We start from the raw sequence: 25,277 nt of genomic DNA, 5'->3' as shown, positions 1-25,277 counted from the left end.
AGCTTTGACTTCATGGTTACATGAAAATCCATCTCTTTGTTCGCTTTAGTTCTTAGATCTCTTGCCAAAATAGTTGATTAGATTCTCTTGTATCACGCTGAATAGTTTAAATGCAAGACATGTGTTTTGTTTGACCAGGTCCACCATTACAGCAGCCTCACTTGCACAAGTAGCAAGTCTGGTCTATTCCAATTTACGATTGAAAGTACAACAGTTTGAGTGTCCAAAAAGATTCATTGCATAATGTGTTTTCTTCTGACTTAGAATAACGCCAACACCACTTGGGGAAGGAAAAAGCACGGTTACTATTGGACTGGTGCAAGCCCTGACCGCACATAAAAATACCAATTCTTTTGCATGTCTAAGACAACCTTCACAAGGTCCCACTTTTGGAGTCAAAGGTAAACATTTGACATTTTATTTTTGAAAAACACATTTCTATATCTATATTAAAAGTTTACAATATAAATAGAATGAAAAACAGAGCATGTATTCCTGGTATAGATGTCATAAAGAACGATGATAAGGATACAAATACTGAGCAATACTTTGAGAAAGGGAGGTAGCTAATAAAATCTGTTGGGAAAGTATGTTGAGTGACGCACATGTCACAAGACGCTGGGAGTGATGCAATTGGATACCTTTCAGGGGTCATCGCATTCCTGAACTTGGTACATAAATGGGAAGTGTCCAAACCTCCGAAAACAGAATTTTCGACTGTACGGCCTGTTTGTTAGTGTTGATGCATCCTGCCCGCTAAGAGATAAAGGAAGAGAACATATTGGCAAATGAGAGAGAGAGAGAGAAAAAAAAAGTGGGAATTTGGTACTTGTGTATTTTGGCGGTGCCCATCGCATACCATAAGGCATATGATGGTATGCGATGCGATATTGTACAATGCCATACAATTTTAAAATTGTATATGGCATACAATGCCATACAATGCGATGCTATTAAACATTGTATAAGCACCCTAATGGGTGCTTACAATGTTAAATGCACCCCCACGCCACCCCCCACTATAAACGTGAACCCGAAGCGTAACGAGCGGCAGCAGTACGCGTCCTCCGACCTTTTCATACCCCCACTATCCACGTCGGCGTGGAGTTGAGAATAGAAAGTGTGGCGAGCCACCGAAGCGTGGCGAGCGCAGCGGATACCTGTGAAGCCCGCGAGGGGACTCCGATACTTGTGAAGGTATCAGCGGCCCCTCGCGGGGCTCGCTGCGCTCCCCACGCTTCGGGCTCGGTGGCTCGCTGCGCTCGCCACACTTTCTATTCTCAACTCCACGCCGATGTGGATAGTGGGGGTATGAAAAGGTCGGAGGACGCGTACCGCCGCCCCTCGCGGGCTCGCTGCGCTTGCCACGCTTCGGGTTCGCGTTTATAGTGGGGGGGGTGGCGTGGGGGTGCATTTAACATTGTAAGCACCCATTACGGTGCTTAAAAGCACCCTTTAGGGTGCTTAAACAATCTTTCATCGTATAGGGGCCAAAAATCGCATCGCATGCCATCGGGTGCATGGCATGCGATTCGATTAAAACATTGCGCGATGGAAATCGGGGGCGCCGCTATAATACACAAGTACCGGGAATTTTGTTTTGGGACGAAAAAAAATTAGTAATAGGACAAGGGTGGTAGGCATAAAGAGGTAATTGGCCCCTAGATTGTAATGGTTGGAGCCATGGTGAGAGACAAGATTAGTGAGATAGCAAAATTAAGAGAGTAATAGGGGAAAATAAGGTACCATACATAACAAAGAGAAATGTAGGTGAGAGCCCTCGAAATCATCACAACCCAGGAAGGGTCATGTTTTGGAAAGTATGCCAAGGGGACCAGACTGCCTGTATCTTGAAAACTTTGGTGTTCTGGAGGCTGATAATAAATTCCATTTCATATATGTATATAATACACACACGAGGGTGGATCAATAAGTACAGTACCTGTGTTTGAAGACAGGTAGCGTTGCTGAGAAATGTTGGTATTACTAACGTGTACTACCATCTTTCAAACCATTTCAAATTGATTCATAGGTTAGTTTTTTTCCCCACCACGACAATGCACCAGCTCCCTCAACCGGAGTTGTTGCATCCAAATTGCATGGCTACTTTTTGCATAGCTACTTTTTTCTGTTCCCTAACCTGAATACGCAGGAAAAAATTCAGCTCCAACGAGGAGGTCATCTTCGAGAATTATCTTTTTTAGAGGGTTTAAAGAATTGTCAGGGACGTTAAAAAAAAGTGTATTGCCATGAAAGGAGATTATGCTGAAAAATAATTAAAACATTTTGTAAAAATGTTTCGTCTACATTCTTAACACAGGTACTTATTGATCCACCCTCGTATATATAGCAAACGCTGTTCAACTCTGGATGTGTTAGATGATCAGGCTGTTTCCTTGCTTTGGCTTATTTAAATCGAGCAACACTTGCAATATATACTGTAAGATGAGTTTACTAGTAGGTGTCTGGCCAATATGCTTGTGTTCCCCCAATCTGCCAAAGTTATTGCAAGCTTGTTTTTAAGCTTTGAGGAGGAGTAAAGGGGCTGCTCAGTCTGGTAGGATCAGCTAAAACCAGCCAGAATCAGCCATTGCCGCAGCATTTTAAAGCTGGCAACAGCTGCTCAGTTTTCCAGGGTGAATGGTGCATTAGTCTTAAAGCAAGATTTGGGTAAGATCCATGCTGCATTAAAGAGCGTCAATGTCACGCCGAATCTAATTCCTCCTTGAGGTGTATCCTGCATATTTTACCTGTTGTATTATTTACAGGTGGAGCAGCAGGAGGAGGCTATGCTCAAGTTATACCTATGGATGAGGTATGAAAAAAGTTTCAATTACTTTTTAACAAAGTATGTTAAAATTCCATGCATTATTATGTTCATGTGGAAATGAGCATAACAGTTGCATCCTCCATAAAGCCTATATGAATTCTTCTACATTTTATTGTTTTTATAATTGTTTATAAAACCGGTTTCCCCAGCCCTTAAATTACATATATATAAAAAAAAATTAGGTTTTTGGGTGATTGAGGTTAATAGAATGATAAGTTTTTATGCCCACGACATCCATCAGAATTTGTACAAAGTAATCATGTAGGTCTTCCAAGCAGAAGAACAGGGGGAAGGTGCAGGCTGAGGCACACATGTGGGCGGTGGAATAGGAACTGATAGAGGTAAACTTATAGAAAAGGTAGCCGTAGACTCACACCTAATCAGAGTTAGCCCTAAGCATAGGTAGTATAGGCAAATGCCTAAGAGTATCTGGGCAGGCTGGACATCTGATGAACAATTTCAGGCGCTCTGACCAGCGGGACATTTATTAAGCATGGCTAAAGTGCTGTCTCCTCCAATTTGGCACGGGTGACATTGCACCATGAGGCAATCACATTGAGGTCTCCGAGGCCCGCCCCGAAGGTACTTCTCCAGACTGGCTGACTCTTGGGCATTTTGGTCCAGGCTCCCAAGTAGCATCTGACTGTTTTTTACGCACTCTGCCCCCAACAAGGTTACTATGGTAATGCTGCTGTTGCTTCTCATAGAAGCTCGGGGAAGGAGATAAAACAAGAAGACTGCTTTACACAAGTTACCTATGGGTACTGCTAGACCACAGAACAAATCATTTGGTGCGGGGGGGGGTTTACAAAGGGAAAACCGAGCTGGGATTAGACATTGGGGCATAATAGAATGCATATGGTGGGGGCTCATTAAAAAAGCATATTGAAACTTGTAATTTAGTTTCAGAACTAGATTCAGAGACTCAGTTACACACATCTGTGTATTGCGACAATCCCCTGTTTTGGAGTTGATTGTCATAATACATCGTTAATTTATGCCACTGTCGATTCCAATTAAAAATTAAACGAGATTGCTAAATCAAATTTTTAAACCTGTTTACAAATCATTTTTCGGGGTGTGCTTGGTTGGTGTATGTGGCAAGGATCAGCCAATACCCCAACCGCTTCGCTGATATACTGGCTGGGGCAGAGAGGAACAGCAGTGGTCATCTTGGTCCCCCTGGTGCAGCACCCCATTGGCGGCAATGGTCCAGGGGCTCCAATCGGTGGTCCTGGGTCCTCCATAGGCAGCAGTGGTGCAGGTTCCCCTTGTGGTGGGGTGAGCCAGATATCTACATTTTTTTTAAATCACTTTGCACCAATTGTGTCTCGTTGCACCTTCACTCTGCCCCCTTGTGCTGGCTATATTAGCCAGCGTGAGGGAAGTAGGCAGTCTGGTGGTGGAGTTGGGTAGAGCTTCTGAATACTCTGAAGTCCTGGGTGGGTGCCAGCAAATGGGAATAACTGCTGCACCCAGGTGTAGTTATCTGGTTATTTTAGTACTGCCTTTGCAGAGGAACTAGGTACCAGTGGGCCCTTAATTCCCCACATGCTAGTTCTTGTGGTTCTCCAAGCATGAGCATGCAGGGCAGGCTTCCTGGGGACCTGTAGTCCCACTGTAAAGGACAACATTACTTTATGCAAAAGCTGTCAACCCTACACCCACTGCCTAGTGGTGGTGGTGGTGGTGGTGGTGGAGGAGGATAGCCACGGGCTTCAGTACAGGCATTCCTTAAGAATCCCTGACCTGACTAGTTAGGGTAGATGAATGCTTTGGCCATGGGACCCCATAAAATGGGTCCTCTGGCATTACCCCCCTGCTAGTGCAGCCTGATGCTGGTTCTTAAAAACATGGGGGACCCCTACGTATTTTTTAACCCTCTCTATTTTAGAAGCAATGTCTGTACCAAGAGCTTGGTGCTGGTTATCCAAAAGGATATAAATACATTAAAGACTGTACAAAGAAGGGCAACTAAAATGGTGCATTTCATACATCACAAAACGTACCAGGAAAGACTAAAAGATCTTAATATACTTTAGAGCAGAGAAGGGAAAGGGGGGACATGATAGAAACTTTGAAATACAGATGTAGCCGGGCTCATCTTTGCAGGGCCTGGCGATTCTATTGCCAGCCCCCGCCAGCTGCCGGCTACCGCCAGGGGCGCCCGAAACGCTCGCGCGCCCTGTGGCAACAGAGACTGCCGGCGGTCCCCGCCGTCGCAGCTGGTCCCACTCTTTGCCCCAACTCCCCCCCAGCGTCTCCCTGAAGCAGAGACGGGCAGGGAGACTCTGCCCGTCCACCGTGATACTGGGGTGCGCGTGAGACGCACACTCGTCCCAGTCTCTATCGCCGGCGCTCACCAGTGAAAGGGATCTGGCGGGCTCTGGCAACAGATGAGCCTGGCTCCATCTGTACATCTAGGGTTTTAACAAGGTTCAGGTGGGAGACATTCTTCACAGGAAGAGGAGCAACAGAACACGAGGACATGCACTGAAACTAGAGGGAGGAAGATTCAGGGGAAATTTGAGGAAGAATTACTTCACAGAAAGAGTAGTAGATAAGTGGAATAGCCTCCCATCAGAGGTGGTAGAGGCAAATACAGTAGAACAATTTAACCATGCTTGGGATAGGCATATTGATATCCTTACAAAGCAATATGGATCAAATATAGTTTGAGGTAACATGTTTAAAAAATGGGCAGACTAGATGGGCCAAGTGGTTCTTATCTGCTGTCAAATTCTATGTTTGTAACTATGATTGAGATCAGTGGTTCTCAACCTCAACAGTTCCTGTTTTCCAGGTCACGCGCTAGGCGCACAGGTGTACTCCTTGTTTACGGACACATTTGAAAGATCCACAGTTGGAAAACATGCACTGTTGGGGGTACTTGACCACTGATTAAGATCAAGAGCATGTGCAACTTTAATAGCTGAAAAACAGAAGTTTCAACAACAATTTTAACAGGAAATGTTACTGTACAGTATGTGTACTAACTCTTTTATTCTGTTTTGCAGTTTAACTTGCACTTAACTGGAGACATCCATGCAATCACAGCAGCCAATAATTTGCTAGCAGCTGCCATTGATGCTAGGATTCTCCATGAGAACACTCAGTCGGACAAGGTGATTATTACGTTCTGGAGTGAGACGGTCACTCCAACTGTTGCTCTATATTTCCAGTGTCATGTCTGCTTGCTGTGGCTTAGAGGATAAAACTTTTGATCTTCTTCTGAACGTGCATCATTTTAAATGTGTCAAAGTTTCATGTTTTTAAATACTTGCTAGAATGGGCGGATACGGCACTTTAAAGTATTGTTATATATGTTTCAGGCTTTATATAATCGTCTCGTGCCTTCCATTAACGGAGTGAGAAACTTTTCTCCAATTCAGATTTCTCGTTTAAAGGTGAGTTACTTAAAAGCTAAGTTTTATGTGTTAGATCGAATGAAAGCGTAGTTGAAATAGTTCATCACAAAACTAAGCATTTGTTAATGTAAGTTGCTATGTTTCACACTTAAGGGGCATACACAAGGGTCGATGTAACTATTTCTAACTAGATTGCTTAGAAATGAAGCATGGAATGCTCCGTGTGTTCACCCTATGGCGATTTGTGGTCCCATGCATCGCCCTCGCCCGCAGAGATAGACCTTGCATGCACTGTCTATCCTGCTTAGATCGCAGTGTTTTGCCTATAAGCATAGGCAAAACCCTGCTCCGCACAGATCGCTCAGCGCACCTCGCAGGTGCATCCATGTGTAGAGATCTGTGCTTAAGCACCTCGTTCAGCATGGGGCTCAAGGCACCTCGTGTATGGTGCTTTACAGTTGCTATTGCAATTAAGACACATTTTCATGTCAAAAGATGCAGAAAATGGTCACCACTAGCAGAGTTGCACAGGAACTGGTGGCTTGTTTGTTCCAGGCATCTCCTATCACATTGCGTAATGAGGCTAGGTGTAGGAGAACACATGTATAACACTGTTACGTACACTGGATCCTCTTCCTTTTTTATAACACAACTTACTGTACGTAGCCCTCAGCCAATGTGCTTCTCCCGGCAATGGATAACTTTCTCCTTTTTCCACCTCCAAGATGTTGGCTGTGGTGCTCCCTATCTCTGGCATTCTATCCCTCTCCGTATGAGACTCTACTCCTCTTCACAAATCTTTCAATTTTCTCTCTATATCCACTCCTTCATCAAAGCCATCCTTCATCCTAGCCCTCTGTGACCTCCTCACTGCCTACCCCATTTGTGTCACCCTAGTCTGCCATTCCACTTTAGAACGAAAGCTCTCACAAGCAGGGCTCTTACCTTATGTGTTTGCCTTCCCTTACTTATGCTATTATGTACTCCATACTCCCCACAACTGTTCCTAACCATTGGTTACAGGCAAACTGCCTACAGTTACAGCTTTCATGTTCTGATCACTGATGTAGCAAGGTTTATAAGCAATATCCTTGTCCTGCTTTGTCCTTTACTGTACGTTACTGATTTTTTGTTTGGCTCATGTGTTTATGACCTTTGTTATGTGCTGTGAAACCCTTGTCGTGCCGTATAAATAAAGCATGGCCATAATAATAAGTTAAATTTTATAATTTCAGTGTCAACCATTTAATACTCATAATGGTATGGGTATACAGTGTCGACAGCATAATGCATTCTGTATTGTCGCTTACACACCTACTACCCCCACATAATCCCCCCCCCCACTAAACCCACTTATATAATGACCCCTGTAGTTCCACTTATACCTATAATGAACACTGTAGTTCTACTTATACCAATAATGTCCTCTGTAGTGCCGCTTAAACCTATAATGCCACTGGTCTATAATGCCCCTGTAGTGCCAGTAATAAATATAAGCCCTCCTGTAGTGCCATTTATTCCTATAATGTTCCCTGCTTTGCCACTTATCCCTATAATGTCCCCTGTAGTGCCAGTTATACACATAATTCCCCATGTAGTGCTACTAATACAAATAATACCCCCTGTAGTGCCAGTTATACATACAATGCCCCCCTGTAGTGCTGCATACACATAATTCCCCCTTTGGTGCTCACTCACCACACAGCTGAGCCGGCCTCAGCCGCTGCTGGTCACTGGGGGGAGGAAAGCAGAGCTCAGGCTTCTCCCGCCCCTGCCTGTTTAAATTATGTCACCAGCTGGTGAGCCAATCGGAGCTTGCGGCTGCCGGTACGCGACCTATGATTGGCTGGTGGCCGGCATCACATTTAATTTGTGCACCTGTGCACCAGCTAAGTGATGTGGAAAATGTGAACTGTTTATGCCCTGAAGTCCGGGTTCACATTGTTAAATGTCGACATGCCGCTGATGGTGAAATTATACTTTCAATCTTTTGAATGTCGACATAATATACTACACCCTTGTAATGGGTGCAACTTTTAAGGCTTTATTGACTAAAGACACAGAATAGTTTAATACAGTGGTTCCCAAACTGTGTGCCTTGGCACTCTAGGGTGCCTTGGGACACTTGCAAGGGTGCCTCGGATTGATGGTCCAGAGATGATTCAAATTGGTCAGTGTAATAGGCTAAACCAGTGCTTGTGGCTTCCCATCATAAATTATGTGGACTAACAGAAGTAAATTCTGTCTCTCACCACATAACTAACCCTAAGGATGACAAATAAACACAATTTAATTTAATATTTTGTTAAAAAAATTTCAATAAGAAACTTTTGGCCTAGGGGCGCCATGAAAACAATTTGGGTACTCTAGGGTGCCATGATTCAAAAAGTTTGGGAACCAGTGGTTTAATATCTTATTCTAATCGGATGAAAGAAAGCAATTGCTGAACGCTGCTGACAAAAAAGTTTTGTGGTTTTTGCAATATTAGTAAAAAAAAGTAGCAGTTATTTTATTGCTGTTTTTAAATGAAAGTTTTGGTACTTGTGTACTAGCACGGCACCCATCGCATCGCAGACCATAAGGCATGCGATGCGATGGCAGCCGATGTTATACAATTTTAAATTGTATACCATCGAATTGTATGCCATTCTATCGCGTATACAATGGTATGCGATTTAAAATTGTATAAGCACCCTAATGGGTGCTTACAATGTTCAATGCACCCCCACGCCACCCCCACTATGAACGTGAACCCGAAGCGTGGCGAGTGCAGCGAGCCCGCGAGGGGTTGCGGTACGCGTCCTATGACCTTTTCATACCCCCACTATCCACGTTGGCGTGGAGTTGATTTGATATAGTGTGGCGAGCCACGAGCCCCGCGAGGGGACAGGGAATACCTGTAAAGTAATACGCGTCCCCACGCGGGGCTCGCTGCGCTCGCCACACTATATTACATCAACTCCACGCCAATGTGAGATGGGTGTAAGGGCGGTGCGGTGTGGTGCCTGCTGCCGTGCAGGTGTCGTCGGACCACTTACCTGGCGCCGCACCCTCTCACCTTCAGGCCGTGCCAAATCACGGTCCTGGAATTCTCCGGCACCCGGACACGAACACCTAGGAGGAAGGAGAGTAGGTGAGAGCGGTTCCTCCTTGATGAAGACCGATGCGCCCTCCGTCCCGCGACGTCTCTACAGAGGCACCCTCCGGGCTCCGGGAAACATCATCATCGGCGCACTGCCTCAGAGCCCGGAGTGTCACCTATTGGCACTGGCGCACCTAGGTGAGGCCTTGACCTTGCACGGGGTACAAGGTCCGCGTACGCCCTGGATGAAGGAAGGAAGGGAGATAGGCAGGAACACACAAACAAACAAGACGACACTCACCGTCCTCACTCTTGTACTGCGTCCGCACTCTTGTACTCTAACCCACGGTTCTCCCCACAGGTCCCTGTAAGGAGACAAACACCAGACCCGTGCAGAGCCTAACAAACCTAAACGTGGCACGACTACATAACTACAACACAAAGCCCTAGAACTGACTAAGTGTGTGTGGTGCAACACAACTACGCAAATCTAAACAACTTTGCTCTGCACGGACAACATACAATACAGTACAAGACCTTACCAACCAGTTGCTCCTTTAACCTCTGCCTGTATTCAGATGTACTCCCTTCCTGGCTAGAGCTGGCCAGCGTATGCTCACTCTAAATCAGTACCAGTTAGCTACTTCAATCCCTAACTGACGGCTCAGGCCTAGTGCCTGTCTGGGTCCACAGGCCTAGTGCCTGACTGGGGCACAGGCCTAGGGGCCTGATTCAATTAGCCCCCCGAACTATGGAGGGCCTCGGGCCTTACGCCCGGCTACGGTGCAACGGGCCTAATGCCCGGCTAAGTGGGCCACGGGGAGGAGACTCAACACAATACAACAGGGCCAGGAGGGCCCAACAATCACGTGGCCACGGGCCAAGAGGGCCCGACTATAAATCCCACAGGCCGGAGGGGCCTGAATGTACCCACGGGCCTAGTGCCCGACTCCCGGTGGTCAAGGGTAGGGGGTAGGTGGCCTGGGGCCGCCTACCTGGGGTTGGGAGAGGCCTCGGGGGGGAGCTTCCTCAGCTCTGATGCTTTCCACCCCCGCTGGCCTCTCCGTGCGCGGCAGCCATCTTCCTTCTTCTGCCGCTGGCCTGTCCTGGCCAGCGGCGGCGCCGTTTCCGCTCTTCTTCCAGGAGGCGCCGGAGATCTTCTTTCTTGATCCCGGCGTCTTCTCTCTGCAGCGGCCGCCGGAGCTCTTCAATCCGTCGCCGCTGTGTCCTCTCTCCTCCGGCGTCTTCTCGCTTCAGCCGGGGCGCTCCTGCGCTCCGCCGGCGTGGGACCTTTCTCCTACTTCGCCTCCCGGCGGCGTCTGACGTCAGACGCCGGGGGCGGGCTTTAGGACGGCGCGGCGAGCGCGGATTGGCTCGCCGCGGCCGTCTGTCATTGGCCGCCGATTCGGGAGCCATGATTGGCTCCCGAACGGCGGGAGATTTAAACTGACGCGAGCGGCGCTTCGCCGCCCGCACTGTCAGCGCTGGGATCGGTGTATTGATCCCAGCGCTGGTCCTCTCCGCCGCTGCCTGCCCTATTGGCACAGGGATCAGACAGCTGATCCCTGCGCCGGGGGAGGTGGCGTCCCGTGGGGGACCCAGCACTCCCTCTCCTCGTCTCTGCTGCTGCTGCTCCGGTGCTGGGAGCAGGGGAGCTGTCCCAGCACCGGGGCACACCATTACATTTCCCCCCCCTTTTTCCTTTGTAGTCCCTACAAAGTCCTCACTCACCAATATCCGGGGGTCAGGGCATTCTGAAGTCTTCTCAGGGAAGTTGTCTTCGGGAGCCCAGTCTGGACCGACTGTGGCCCCACTTTCTTCCACTGGCTCCGGACTAATCTCCGTCCCTCCTGACACTACTCTCCGGATCCTCTGGGGAAGTGGCTGCTTGTTATGGCCATTCACCATAGGCCACCAGGGAGAATCCTCTTCAATGGGTGCAGCGTTCACCCATGCTTCTTCCTCCACCTGGTCTGGGTCGTCATCGCGGGCTCCATGGGGTGGAGCTGACCACCAACCTATGGCAAATTCCTCCGGGGCATCTCTTTCCTCCCGGGCAATCGTCACCATCGGACAAGCTTCTTCATGGGGCACTTCCAACGGTTCCATATCTCCGGGAACGGTCCCTCCCATGGCATCACCAACCTCTCCTTCCCCTTCCTCCATCGAAGTCCATCCTTTCAGCAGGGGGTCTTGCGCCAGGATCTTCTCTTCCTCTTCCCCGAGGGCGATCGACTGCGAACACTGCTCCACATCCTGCAAATCTGGTTCTTCAGGCATGGCTAACACTTCAGAGTCTGGATTCTTCTCCACAGACTCCGGCGCCAGGTGCCGACTTTCTTCCTCAGCGTACTCCCTCTTTTCCGCTGGCACTTCACGATACCCAGGGCACTCCTGTTCCAACCGTCTAGGTTGAGGACTCTGCCAACCTCGGGAACTTCTGGGCTTCTTTGCCACTGGGTCTTCACGCTCTTCCTCAATGCGTGGTTGCTTCACCTCCCGGTCATTCACGTCGGCCTTCAACGGGAAAGAATCTTTTCCAGAGGTCTCTTTTTCTGGGCACAACATTGCCATGGCGTCTTCCCAGGGACACTCGTGGGCCAAATGTCCCTGTCGCCGACATTTCCAACAGGGGGGCATTGACGCTGTCTTCTCCGGAATTACAGTGGCCACCTCCTCCACACATGGGTATCTCTTGCTCGGCACTGGCACAGACAAAATGGGCACCTGCGAACTCACTTCAAGCAGGCTCTTCCGCTCCATTTCTCTGGCTTCTTCTTGCCGTTTCTGGACCCCGCCATCGGGGATCATCCACTCTTTAGCCATCAGGTCTGAGTCCCCGTGTTTCCATCGTGGTTTAGTCTGTGGCCTCTCTGTCCACTTGGTTTTCGGCGGCCAGTCCCCAAAAGGACAGTCCGGTCGCAGATGTCTCGGATCTTCACATAACTCACACCGGCCAATGTCATCTTCACTATACGGCTCCTCCCATGGGCAGCTAAAATCCTTGTGTCCATACTCCCCACAGAGCTTACAACGGGGCTGTTTCTTCACCGGGGCCTTCTGTCGACGCCTTGGAACGACATCCTGGACCATCTGGGTCGTCTTCCTCGGAGGCGTCCGGCAGGCTCCTTCTATCGCAGTTTCTCTCCAGGGACAATCACTGACGAAGTGTCCGACCTGTTGGCACGTCCTACAGGGGGTGACGGCAGCCTTCTTGCGCCCCTTCTCCCGGCGCTCTTCTTTGGCTCTCTGTATCGACCGTTCCACCATCATCCTAAATTCTTCTCCTGTCACAGTCGCCCATCCGTCGTCGTCAACCACAGGGGCGTTGATCGGTTCCGACGCAATCCGCTGGGGGGTCTTCCTGGGGACGTTCCACATCGTGTCCGCGGTGCGTATCCTGCCGACTACGCCAAATGTGAGATGGGTGTAAGGGCGGTGCGGTGTGGTGCCTGCTGCCGTGCAGGTGTCGTCGGACCACTTACCTGGCGCCGCACCCTCTCACCTTCAGGCCGTGCCAAATCACGGTCCTGGAATTCTCCGGCACCCGGACACGAACACCTAGGAGGAAGGAGAGTAGGTGAGAGCGGTTCCTCCTTGATGAAGACCGATGCGCCCTCCGTCCCGCGACGTCTCTACAGAGGCACCCTCCGGGCTCCGGGAAACATCATCATCGGCGCACTGCCTCAGAGCCCGGAGTGTCACCTATTGGCACTGGCGCACCTAGGTGAGGCCTTGACCTTGCACGGGGTACAAGGTCCGCGTACGCCCTGGATGAAGGAAGGAAGGGAGATAGGCAGGAACACACAAACAAACAAGACGACACTCACCGTCCTCACTCTTGTACTGCGTCCGCACTCTTGTACTCTAACCCACGGTTCTCCCCACAGGTCCCTGTAAGGAGACAAACACCAGACCCGTGCAGAGCCTAACAAACCTAAACGTGGCACGACTACATAACTACAACACAAAGCCCTAGAACTGACTAAGTGTGTGTGGTGCAACACAACTACGCAAATCTAAACAACTTTGCTCTGCACGGACAACATACAATACAGTACAAGACCTTACCAACCAGTTGCTCCTTTAACCTCTGCCTGTATTCAGATGTACTCCCTTCCTGGCTAGAGCTGGCCAGCGTATGCTCACTCTAAATCAGTACCAGTTAGCTACTTCAATCCCTAACTGACGGCTCAGGCCTAGTGCCTGTCTGGGTCCACAGGCCTAGTGCCTGACTGGGGCACAGGCCTAGGGGCCTGATTCAATTAGCCCCCCGAACTATGGAGGGCCTCGGGCCTTACGCCCGGCTACGGTGCAACGGGCCTAATGCCCGGCTAAGTGGGCCACGGGGAGGAGACTCAACACAATACAACAGGGCCAGGAGGGCCCAACAATCACGTGGCCACGGGCCAAGAGGGCCCGACTATAAATCCCACAGGCCGGAGGGGCCTGAATGTACCCACGGGCCTAGTGCCCGACTCCCGGTGGTCAAGGGTAGGGGGTAGGTGGCCTGGGGCCGCCTACCTGGGGTTGGGAGAGGCCTCGGGGGGGAGCTTCCTCAGCTCTGATGCTTTCCACCCCCGCTGGCCTCTCCGTGCGCGGCAGCCATCTTCCTTCTTCTGCCGCTGGCCTGTCCTGGCCAGCGGCGGCGCCGTTTCCGCTCTTCTTCCAGGAGGCGCCGGAGATCTTCTTTCTTGATCCCGGCGTCTTCTCTCTGCAGCGGCCGCCGGAGCTCTTCAATCCGTCGCCGCTGTGTCCTCTCTCCTCCGGCGTCTTCTCGCTTCAGCCGGGGCGCTCCTGCGCTCCGCCGGCGTGGGACCTTTCTCCTACTTCGCCTCCCGGCGGCGTCAGACGCCGGGGGCGGGCTTTAGGACGGCGCGGCGAGCGCGGATTGGCTCGCCGCGGCCGTCTGTCATTGGCCGCCGATTCGGGAGCCATGATTGGCTCCCGAACGGCGGGAGATTTAAACTGACGCGAGCGGCGCTTCGCCGCCCGCACTGTCAGCGCTGGGATCGGTGTATTGATCCCAGCGCTGGTCCTCTCCGCCGCTGCCTGCCCTATTGGCACAGGGATCAGACAGCTGATCCCTGCGCCGGGGGAGGTGGCGTCCCGTGGGGGACCCAGCACTCCCTCTCCTCGTCTCTGCTGCTGCTGCTCCGGTGCTGGGAGCAGGGGAGCTGTCCCAGCACCGGGGCACACCATTACACCAACGTGGATAGTGGGGGTATGAAAAGGTCGTAGGATGCGTACCACCGCCGCTCGCCACGCTTCGGGTTCACGTTCATAGTGGTAGTGCATTTAACATTGTAAGCCCCCATTAGGGGGCTTATACAATTTTAAATCGCATCGCAGTGCATCGGGTATGCCATGCGATTATATGTCATGCGACCAAATATCGTGGGCGCCGTGCTAGTACACAAGTACCAAAGTTTTTCTGTTTTGTATGCTATAGGAAACCTCATCATAACATGTAGTTGGCAGCCAGTAGGTGGCAGTGTTTCTGTTCTATACATGTTTTGGTTAAACAGGAGATGGGTGTGTTGCATTCTGACTGTCAGATGGATCTAACTAGGGACATTGAAAGCTAAATATTTTTGTGCCATGGTTTTAATTACCCCTGCACATGGACCTCACTAACTTTGTTTTTGAAAATTGTAATGTGTTTGAGAACTGTGATATGCATTGCATACGTGCGTCAGTCTATAATGTGTAATTGTGGAGGTATTGTAAAACTACATTTATCTGATCTAAATGTAATTTCTATATTAATGTTAATCTGGCCAGTGTGTGTTCTGAATGATTTCACACACTGGAAGGAACTTAAGGGAGTGGAGTTGACATAATTATCAAAGCCCCAAGATACTGCAGCTCTGCCAGCTTGTCTAAGCTTTTAATAATTGTCGCAGTTGTATTCAGCTTGTAGTTTGTGGTTTTAATTATTTCTGCACATGACCATCACTAACGTAAGCCACACACGAATAGATATATCTGCAGATCAATTGACCTACAGATGTATATGCAGAGGAATCGGGCAGCGCGTTCTTCATACACACTGCCCGATCCGTTGAGATTGCCATCAAAACTGGGAGGGCACATTTGTATGTGCGGCCCAGTGAGCCGTCAATTACCGGTAGCCACCTGCAGTGGCTGTAAGGGCTGTCGGTGGTTCACCCGTACAAACAGAATGATGCACCAATATAGCTTTAGATTTTCCGGACATCTACTGTGTTGCACAGCCTATGCAATATATATATATAGGTGAACGATGCTGTTTGCAGATATGTTAATGGTACACACGATGGCTCGTACATATATCGACCGTTGATCAACCAGTGTGTACCATCGACATAACTGCGAATGGCGTCGTTCGCAAATATATTGCGTTGGCTGTGCAACACAGCCGATGTCCGAAAAATCTAAAGATATATCAGTGCATCTCTGTGTACTGGCAAACCACCGACCGGCCTTACAGCCACACAGCCACTGCCGCAAGAGCCGCCTTTAAGCTGGGTACACACCTAAAAGATTAATTTTTTCAAATCTATCTGGTGGAACCAATAAACTGGCGCATATGTGAATTCAACATTTGCTCTTAAACACTGCAAAACAGACAATGGTCATTCAGACTAATTGTTTGCTTAAAGCCGATTGATTTAACAAATGTATCTGAACAATTGTTTTTTTTTAATTATTAATATTATTATTATTATTATTATTTTCCTTTTATTTATATGGCACCACAACTGATCCTCAGCATCCAATTACATAAATGAAAAATCAAAACAGTGACTTACAGTTGAATAGAGTAGAGGACAAGTACAAGGTACATACACATAGCTGCATCAGCAGAGGACACTAGAATAAGGGGGAAATTTACTAAAAGAAATTTGTAAAAAATAGGTATATTTGTATCCAGAAATACACTTATTTTTGACATTTACTATTCCGAAAATACGGCTATTCGTATTGATAGAACATCAATACGAATACGAATTGCCGTATTTTCGGGATAGTAAATGTCAAAAATAAGTGTATTTCTGGATACAAATACACCTATTTTTACACCTATTTTTTACAAATTTCCTTTAGTAAATTCCCCCCTAAGTGTCATGTGGCTAAACACCGTAGGATTTGATTGTTCAAGTAAGAAAAGGAAAAGCACATCAGGGAAGAGGGCTCTGCACATTAGAACTTACAATCTTAATGATTTAAGCCTATCCCTCATGTAGTAGGGGACACTGGAATAGACTTTACAGTGGGTATAGTAACTGGGAGCTGGCACTTTACATTTTTAAGTAGTGTGTCGGCTCGTCCCACCTCTATATTCTGCAACTGCTGTCTCTCATTGGCTGTACAAGAAAGGTATTTATTGGCACAGCTCCACAATGTTTGGTACATTTACTGATAAACCCCTATTACATAGCATACTCCAGCCGGGTTATCGACGGGTCATTACATCACTGACCCGGCTCGAGGTGCAATGTGATTGCACCACATCTTAAAACCTGGGTCGAACAACCTGGCAATTCGACACTGGTTACAAGAAGGGTTAAACCCGGGTCACCCTCTGTATAATGGACGACCCGGATATGGAATGTGAATGGGGTATTAGAGGATGTGAATGGGGTATTAGAGGGAAGCAGAACAACAGGACAGAGACTAGGTCAGTGATGGCTAACCTTGACACTCCAACTGTTGTTGAACTACACATCCCAGCATGCCCTGCTACAGTTTTACTATTTGGACATTCTAAAACTGATGCAGGGCATGCTGGGATGTGTAGTTCAACAACAGCTGGAGTGTCAAGGTTAGCCATCACTGGACTATGTGGAAATTAAATGGACATTCCTAGAAACTGAGTACCCAGAGTCAACAAATTGACTACAAGTTTCCTTCTGAGAAGATTTCATGAGTGTGGGGACCTGGACATAGAAGTTTGCCCTATCTGATCAGGAAAGTGTTACCTGGGTATTACATTCACCACTTGATGCGTGATTTCTAATGCCTTATGTTTAACCCTTTGAGTTCCAAGGTTGCTGTGAGAGATCTTTACATCATCTGTTAAAAATGCCAGCTCCACTCACAGCAATTGTTCTTTTTTTTTTGGGGGGGGGGGGGTGCAATATTTAACTAAACAATTAATTGACTTGGCTGTATTTGTATTTATTTACCCTAAAATAACAGTCACTGTGAGTGATGCTGGCATTTTTTGCGGATATTTTGAGGATCGCTTACAGCAACGTTGGCACCCATACGGTGCTACAAATTTTATTGGAAAAGTTTGATTGTTTTATTAAAAGTTGTTTGTGTATGGTTTACACTATGAGAAGTGTACTTGCATTTTTGTCTTTGAGGGAATTAGAAGAAAGAGAGAAAGATTTTGTTTGCCATTGATAACGATTGTAAGCTTGCGAGCAGGGCCCTCCTCGGTTTGTTACTACCCAGTTTGTTTTATCACGGTTTCCTATTGTGAAGCGCAGTGGAATTTTCTGCGCATATACGAGTAAACATGGCCTGGAAGAGGCCATTTTTAAGGGTACAGTTCCACATTTGCAATCAATAGTGGTTTACTATGGCCCTTATTCGGAGTAGGTATGGAATCCCGGTGTTCAAAATCCCGACGCCGGAATCCCGACAAGGAGGGACGTGGATCGACACCCCCCCCCCCCCCTTGCAGGCTCGCTGCGTTCGCCACGCAGCGGGCCCGGTGCCTAGTGTTCCCGCTAGGCTGTTTTAGCGGGGCGCTGCGCCCTGCCCGATTTTTAAAGGGCAAAATGCGCCCTGCCCCTCTAGCAGTGCCCCGCTAAATAAGCCTGCAGTCTGTCCCGCCGGAGTGCCCGGGCCGTCGCATTGCTGAAGGGGGCTTGCCCGGCCATGGCTACGTCCCGGCAGCTCAGTGACGTAGTCATGGCCGGGCAAGCCCCCTTCAGCGATGCGGCGGCCCGGGCACGCCCCCATGTGCGATGCGGTGGCCCGGGCACGCCTCCTTTGGTGATGCGGCGACACGGGCACGCCCCCTGTAGTGATGCGGCGGCCCGGGCACGCCTCCTGTAGTGATGCGGCGGCCCGGGCACGCCCCCTGTAGTGACACGGCGGCCCGGGCACGCCCCCTGTAGTGACGCGGCGGCCCGGGCACGCCCCCTCTAGTGACGTCGGCATGCCCGGTCCGCCCCTCCAGCGCCCTGCCTCATTTGGTTCCTAGAAGGAACACTAGGTGCCTTGCTACGCTCGGCACGCTGATTTATTCTCCCTCAATGGGTGTCGTGCACACCCGCGGAGGGAGAAAGTTTCGGGATTCCAGCGTCAGGATTTTGAACACCGGGATTCTGACCGCCGGGAAATTAACTGCATCCCCCTTATTTTTGTTCACTCGCAAAGGCAAATCCCTTCTCAAATGGACAAAACCATGTGCACCGCAGGTGGGGCAGATGTAACATGTGCAGAGAGAATTAGATTTGGGTATATATTGATTATATGTATATAGAAATACACTGATGTGTCCCTATAAGGATCTTCTATTTTTGGTCTTTGAGGTTTTTGGGAATCTACACATTTTAACATCATCTATAGAGAACTTAAGGAAGATACCATAACCATTAACTACGTTAGAACTGAATTGCTTGAACTCTAATTGGGTGTGCTGATGTCACTTCTGTGTATATCGGTCTATTTTGTTGGTATTTGGTGGATACCGCAGGCATCTAGCTTCACCTGTTCTGAAGTGCGGGAATTCTTTGTTTTTCTTCTTGGGCTTCTGCATGCTGCTGTGTACACTGTGGGAGGAATACCACTGCTGGAGACAGCGCTGGTCGTTTTACACAGTGCTGAGGCTGTTCAAGCAACATCACGGGCGTGAGTTATAGTGGTGTATACCTTGTCAGAAGAGCGATTGCACATCATTTCTTATTGTGCCTGAAGTTTATAGCACTGCTAAGGAATGATTATAGGACTTATTGTGGTTTTACTCCCTCCCTCTGCCTAGTCTCTAACAATCTGTTACTGTCCTGTGTTTGTCTTCACTATAGCAGGAAAGGGTTCAAAAGCAGCTAAAAATCTATCACTTGTACTACATGTTTTTTTTGCAGGATCAGTACAATCTGTTTACTACAACCATTCCTTAACCTAAGACACTCCAGCTTGGGCATCCCAGCTCTCTATGGTCTCTCTATGGTTATGTGTAATCTGTCTGCAGAGCTGGAAGCCTCTCATAGAGAGAGGTAACTCTGAACAGGCGTTGGCTGGGTTGGTGGCGGGTCTGTCTTAATCTGTGCCCCCCCCCCCCCCACCTTGCTATAGTGGCCCCAGAGTTATCTAAGAAAAGGCTGTTGCTTCACAGAATCGATGCTCCCCTTTACTGGAGGGTGAGTTTCAAAAAGATTCTGATGAGGATGTTTTTCCAGTGGAGCCTGAGTCGGACTCCATGGTAATTGAAGCATTAATATTGGCTGTTCTTCAGGTTCTGAATGTGGAAGAGGTGGAACCAGTTCTATCAAAGCAGTCCTTTTTTGCTATGTAACTGGGATCCAGCTGCTGTTTTTCCAAATTCAGACGAATTGTATGATATTCTCAATTCTGTTTGGCAACATCCTTTCAAAAGATTTCAGGTGTCCCAATGGCTTTTATCGATTTTATATTTTTCTTTCTGATAGAATCTCTGGATTCTTCTGTGTCTCGTCTGTCCAAAAAGAATGTACTTCTGGGAGTCACTTTGTTTAAAAAAGGTTTTACACAAAGTTAGAAACCACTCTGAAATCTATTTCCACAGTCATGCTGTGACCAGCTATGGTTAGTTGTTGGGTGAACACAGCCATCAAGTCTTGGGCATCCTAGATTGCTGAGTCAGCGGCATATCTGGGGGAAACTCTAAGAACGTGTGTCTTCTTGCTTCCAAATCATCTGCCCTTTCAATATCAGCTTGCAGGGCTCCACCAGTGGCAGGCAGATGCTGAAACTAAAAAGGCGGTGGAAGCATTGCCATTTTCAGAAAAGTTCACATTTTTTCCATCTGCTGCACTGGCTCCAAGACATTTTTGTGATCCATCCTTTCGGCCCTCAGGGTTTTTCCGGGGCCGCTCCAGAGGAGGATCAGTGCCTTCTCATGTCTTCAGAGGCCGTGCCAGAGCCACAGCAAGTGCCTCCCACCAGGATTCAAAGCATGCTCTAGATCCCAGCGCATGTCTGGTTCCTTTCTGACCTGGGGGACCCCAGAGTGGCAGCTTACAGTACCCGCAGGTTTATGGGCTGTTTAAGCAGAAAACTGCCAGGATGCTTGAGTGTGGGATGTAATCATTCACAGATACAACTTGGATTTTTGTATTCCTCTGCCTCCAAGGTTTTCTACTATGCGTTTTCCAGCTTCCAGCGACAAGTGTGTCAGGGGACTGCATCAAAAATGCTTCTTGCCGGTGTGTTGGTCCCGATATTGACAAATTAAAAATGTAATCCCTTTGTTCCGTGATTGCAGGTTTGGAGCAGGCAGAGTTCTTAGTGTATTTGGATATAAAGGACGCGTACCCGCACATTCCCGTCTGGCATCTTCATTAAATGTATCTAAGATTCCCTTTGAAGGAATTTTATTACCGGTTCCGGGCCCTGCCTTTCAGTCTGTCATCAGCACCCAGGGCCTTTACAAAGGTCTTGGTGGTTATGATGACTCTTCTTCAGCCGCAGGGAATTACAGTGATCCCTTACTTCGATGACCTCTTATTAAAAGCTTTGTAAGCCAAAGATACGGGTGTCTCTCAATTTGAATTTGGTTTCTTCTCCCCTGTTGATGGGCAAAAGGTTTGGAGTGTGGGATTGCAGAGCAGTAACTTGCGGATTCCAGTTTCAGTGCCATTGGACTCAACAGGAGGCCAGATTGCTGATAATCATCTGAGATCTGTGGCTGGTGTTTTATGCTCTTCAACTGGCTCACCTGCTGCTGCGAGGTTGCACCATCAGAGTTCAGTCCGACAACGCAACTGCTTTGACATACATAAATAGTCAGGAAGACCCAAGAGCGTCGCTGCTATGCCAGAGGTGAGCGTGGTTCCTGATTTTGGCAGAGGAACATGCCAAGGCTTTATCAACATTATTTATCTTGGGTGTGGACAATTGGAAGTTTGACTACCTAAATCAGCAGGACATAGAACCAGGGGATTGGTCTCTACATCCTCAGGTGTTTCTAATGTTCTCACTTGGGTCCTTCCACAAGTGGACCTCATATCGTCTCAACGCAATCACCAATTGCCACTGTATTTTTTTATGAACAAGAGATCCAGCGGTGGCAGTGAACGCACTCTTGACTCCCTAGAGTTTTCATTACATCTACCTGTTTTTGTCAATTTCTTTTCTACCTGGTCTTCCTCAATGCATAAATTGAGAAAGTGTCAAGGTTCTCTTCATTGCTCTGGATTTGCTTTGCAGGGCTTGGTATTTGAATCTTTGTTGGCTTCTCTTGGATGAACCATGGGCTTTCCCTCTTTGGGAAGATCTATTACAAGAAGTCCTTTTGGTATTTTCAGGCTTAAGCCTCTACGTTTGATGGCTTAGTTGTTGAACGGCCCTTATGACATGACTGGGAATTTCACTGGCTGTCATTCCTACCATGTTTAGAGCTTCATAGCACCACCAATGCATCTGGAAGGCCTACGTTTCTTGGTGTGAAAGTCGTGGTGTATCTCCTCAAGTTCAATACGTCTCAACTTCTTTTCCTCAAATTTTCAGACTATTTTTAGTCATGTTTCGCTGATGCAGTTTTCTACAGAAAACCATCAGCAATTGGATAGAAACCGAAAAAAAAACAGACTTAATTGAATCCCCCTTAAACCATATAGGTGACACATGCACGCATACATTTTCAGAAGAAGCATAAATGTAAAATGAAATAATTTTATATAGTTTTCTTTCTGAATCTATTTGGGGACACTTTCCCAGGTCTATAGAAGGTTGTCTTAGTTAACATTTGTTATGCTTTTGCTTCTCCTTCATCTTTATACCTTCCAGCAGAGAACTCTATTTCTCTAAGCAATCCTAACCGAAAGAACTAGAGCCAAATTTTTTTTTTTTTTTTTTTTTTCAAAAGTGGCTTCCTCCAGTGGGTATGTTCACAATTTTGCAGTTTCAACAATATTCCTTTGGACTCAAATACATCAACGTACTGTAGAAATATTTTGTAAAAGTATATGTCTAGGACCATTTGGCTGCTTGGCCCAGCTGCTCAGACATGGCACCAGGTCAAACCATGCAGATGGCACTCATCTGTCTATAAGATGTGCATAACACTACTTCGAAACAAGCCTCCACACCTGTGTGATCCTGTGGTAAATCATAGAAGCAGGGCAACCTCATTCAAAGGCACCATAGAGGTCTAAAAGATAAATGGTCTCCCTATACAGAATATTAAAATTAACAAATTCTGATTTTGGCATTTTTTTAAGGACAGAATTGCTACATAACATAAGTGTCAACATAATCAATATTGCTGTCATAAACATGTCACCATTGTTGTTGTCAGACAGACGTACCACACCTGGCATAATCGTACTATACTGTAAATTGACCATGCCCCTTGACATGAAAGAAGCAGAAATCTCATAGGCCCAGTCAAAATGTAGCTATGATTTTCAAAATTGAGGCGAGTGCGGATTGTACCGGTGCTCTGCAATTGAACCACATGCAGCAATTGGTACAGTTACGAAATAACGTATATACTCGAGTATAAGTCGACCCGAATATAAGCCGAGGCACCTAATTTTACCACAAAAAACTGGGACAACTTATTGACTCGAGTATAAGCCTAGGGTGGGAAATGCAGCAGCTACTGGTACATTCCCCTGTATAATAATACCAGGACACAACAGGCTGCTCCCCTTGCATAGTAGCAGGACTCCACAGGCTGCTCCCCTTGCATAGTAGCAGGACACCACAGGCTGCTCCCCTTGCATAGTAGCAGGACACCGCAGGCTGCTCCCCCTGCATAATGGCAGGACGCCGCAGGCTGCACCCCCTGCATAGTGGCAGGACGCCGCAGGCTGCTCCCCCTGCATAGTGGCAGGACGCCGCAGGCTGCTCCCCCTGCATAGTGGCAGGACGCCGCAGGCTGCTCCCCCTGCATAGTGGCAGGACGCCGCAGGCTGCTCCCCCTGCATAGTGGCAGGACGCCGCAGGCTGCTCCCCCTGCATAGTGGCAGGACGCCGCAGGCTGCTCCCCCTGCATAGTGGCAGGACGCCGCAGGCTGCTCCCCCTGCATAGTGGCAGGACGCCGCAGGCTGCTCCTCCTGCATAGTGACAGGACGCCGCAGGCTGCTCCCCCTGCATAGTGGCAGGAGGCCGCAGGCTGCTCCCCCTGCATAGTGGCAGGGCGCCTCAGGCTGCTCCTCCTGCATAGTGGCAGGACGCCGCAGGCTGCTCCCCCTGCATAGTGGCAGGACGCCGCAGGCGGCTCCCCCTGCATAGTGGCAGGACGCCGCAGGCTGCTCCCCCTGCATAGTGGCAGGACGCCGCAGGCTGCTCCCCCTGCATAGTGGCAGGGCGCCTCAGGCTGCTCTCCCTGCATAGTGGCAGGACGCAGCAGGCTGCTCCCCCTGCATAGTGGCAGGGCGCCTCAGGCTGCTCCCCCTGCATAGTGGCAGGACGCCGCAGGCGGCTCCCCCTGCATAATGGCAGGCCGCCGCAGGCGGCTCTCCCTGCATAATGGCAGGACGCCGCAGGCGGCTCTCCCTGCAGAGGACACCACAGGCTGCTCCTCCTGCACAATACACCACAGGCTGCTCAGGCTGATCCCCCTGCAAGGGACACCACACACAGAGGTGGGGGGAGGGAGCAGCCGCCGCTTACCGACTGCATTGTCCGACTCCAGGGGGTTTGGGATGTGCCGCTGACTGGCTCCACAGGGGGGGGGGGGGTACGCGGCCACTGCCCTGCCGTCCACTTCGCTGCCCGGCTCCACTTTGAACAAAGGCGCGGCTACGGCAACATGGCCGCCGGCCTCCTGCACTGAGGAGATGTATAGTGCAGGAAGCCGGTGGCCATGTTGCCATAGCCGCGCCTATGTTCAAAGTGGAGCCGGTCAGCGAAGTGGATGGCTGGATGCAGGACAGGCGCCACTGAATCGAGTATAAGCCGAATGGGGGCTTTTTCAGCTAAAAAAAAAGGCTGAAAAACTCGGCTTATACTCGAGTATATACAGTAGTATAAATTCCTTAATTTAAGAAATAAATATGTAAACAATAATGGGTGAGGACGTTTTCTGTTATCACGTTTGTGGCTAGTTTCTATTTTACTTATTTGAACCATTTGGTTTTTTTGGGGTTTTTTTTTTTTAATTAATGCAAATCCACATTTTTTTTAAATAAATGACATTATTTTGTGAATGTGTAATATTTTAAAGGAATTTGTTTTTCCATGTGGAGCACATTAAATGAGGGGCGTCACAATAAATTAGGCAGATTTTTCTAGTGCGAAATATTAATCACCACCAGGCTGAAAGTTGATGCTTTTCTTGTGAAGTGCCACTCTAGCTAATCCTTGGCAAAAACACAGCTGGCACAAAATAACACTGACTCCATGTGTGAACTGTTATAAAATACTCCTATCTTTTCAATGAACCTTACATTGCCAGTGATTTTGTTGGTTTTACCTAGTGAACTTCAGAAAGATGGGAACATTAGACTTACACAAGATCTTGCCTTTTGCTAAACTTAAAACAAGTTCATTGTCAAATTTAAATATTAAGGAATGCATTAGACCTTGTACCTCCCAACCCCTCTCTGGGGCTTATTTATGGAGCCTCCTTTCTCCTGTGGATGTGTTTGTGTTTCTTTTTTAAAAATGTTGTTGCTAGATTTAAATTCCTTCTGTGTTTAAAAGAAAGAAAGTGCGGCTGGCTCATTAATGGTTTGTAACGTCTTTCACATCTTTCAACACATCTATCGGTAGATGTTTTGGTTCTTTAATTTATTTTTAATAAATATTTCTATATATCTGTTGTGATTATATGGTTGTTGTTATAAG

The 25,277-nt window shown here is 48.3% G+C and overlaps 1 protein-coding gene across 1 annotated transcript in view; it reads left to right on the top strand.

The window, feature by feature from the left end:
* The window catches only part of MTHFD1L (methylenetetrahydrofolate dehydrogenase (NADP+ dependent) 1 like), a 225,309-nt gene that overhangs the window by 53,796 nt on the left and 146,236 nt on the right, over positions 1–25,277 (top strand). Inside the window, exons 12-15 of the mRNA XM_083176162.1 lie at positions 265–401; positions 2,769–2,815; positions 5,848–5,955; positions 6,163–6,237. Of these exons, the coding sequence (XP_083032288.1) occupies positions 265–401; positions 2,769–2,815; positions 5,848–5,955; positions 6,163–6,237 (367 nt within the window). The remainder of the gene's footprint in view (positions 1–264; positions 402–2,768; positions 2,816–5,847; positions 5,956–6,162; positions 6,238–25,277) is intronic.

This window comes from Crinia signifera, chromosome 3, assembly GCF_055691185.1.
Source record: "Crinia signifera chromosome 3, ASM5569118v1, whole genome shotgun sequence".
Lineage (NCBI taxonomy): Eukaryota > Metazoa > Chordata > Amphibia > Anura > Myobatrachidae > Crinia > Crinia signifera.
Note: the sequence above shows the minus strand (reverse complement) of the source record. Positions and strands in the feature narration are given on the sequence as shown.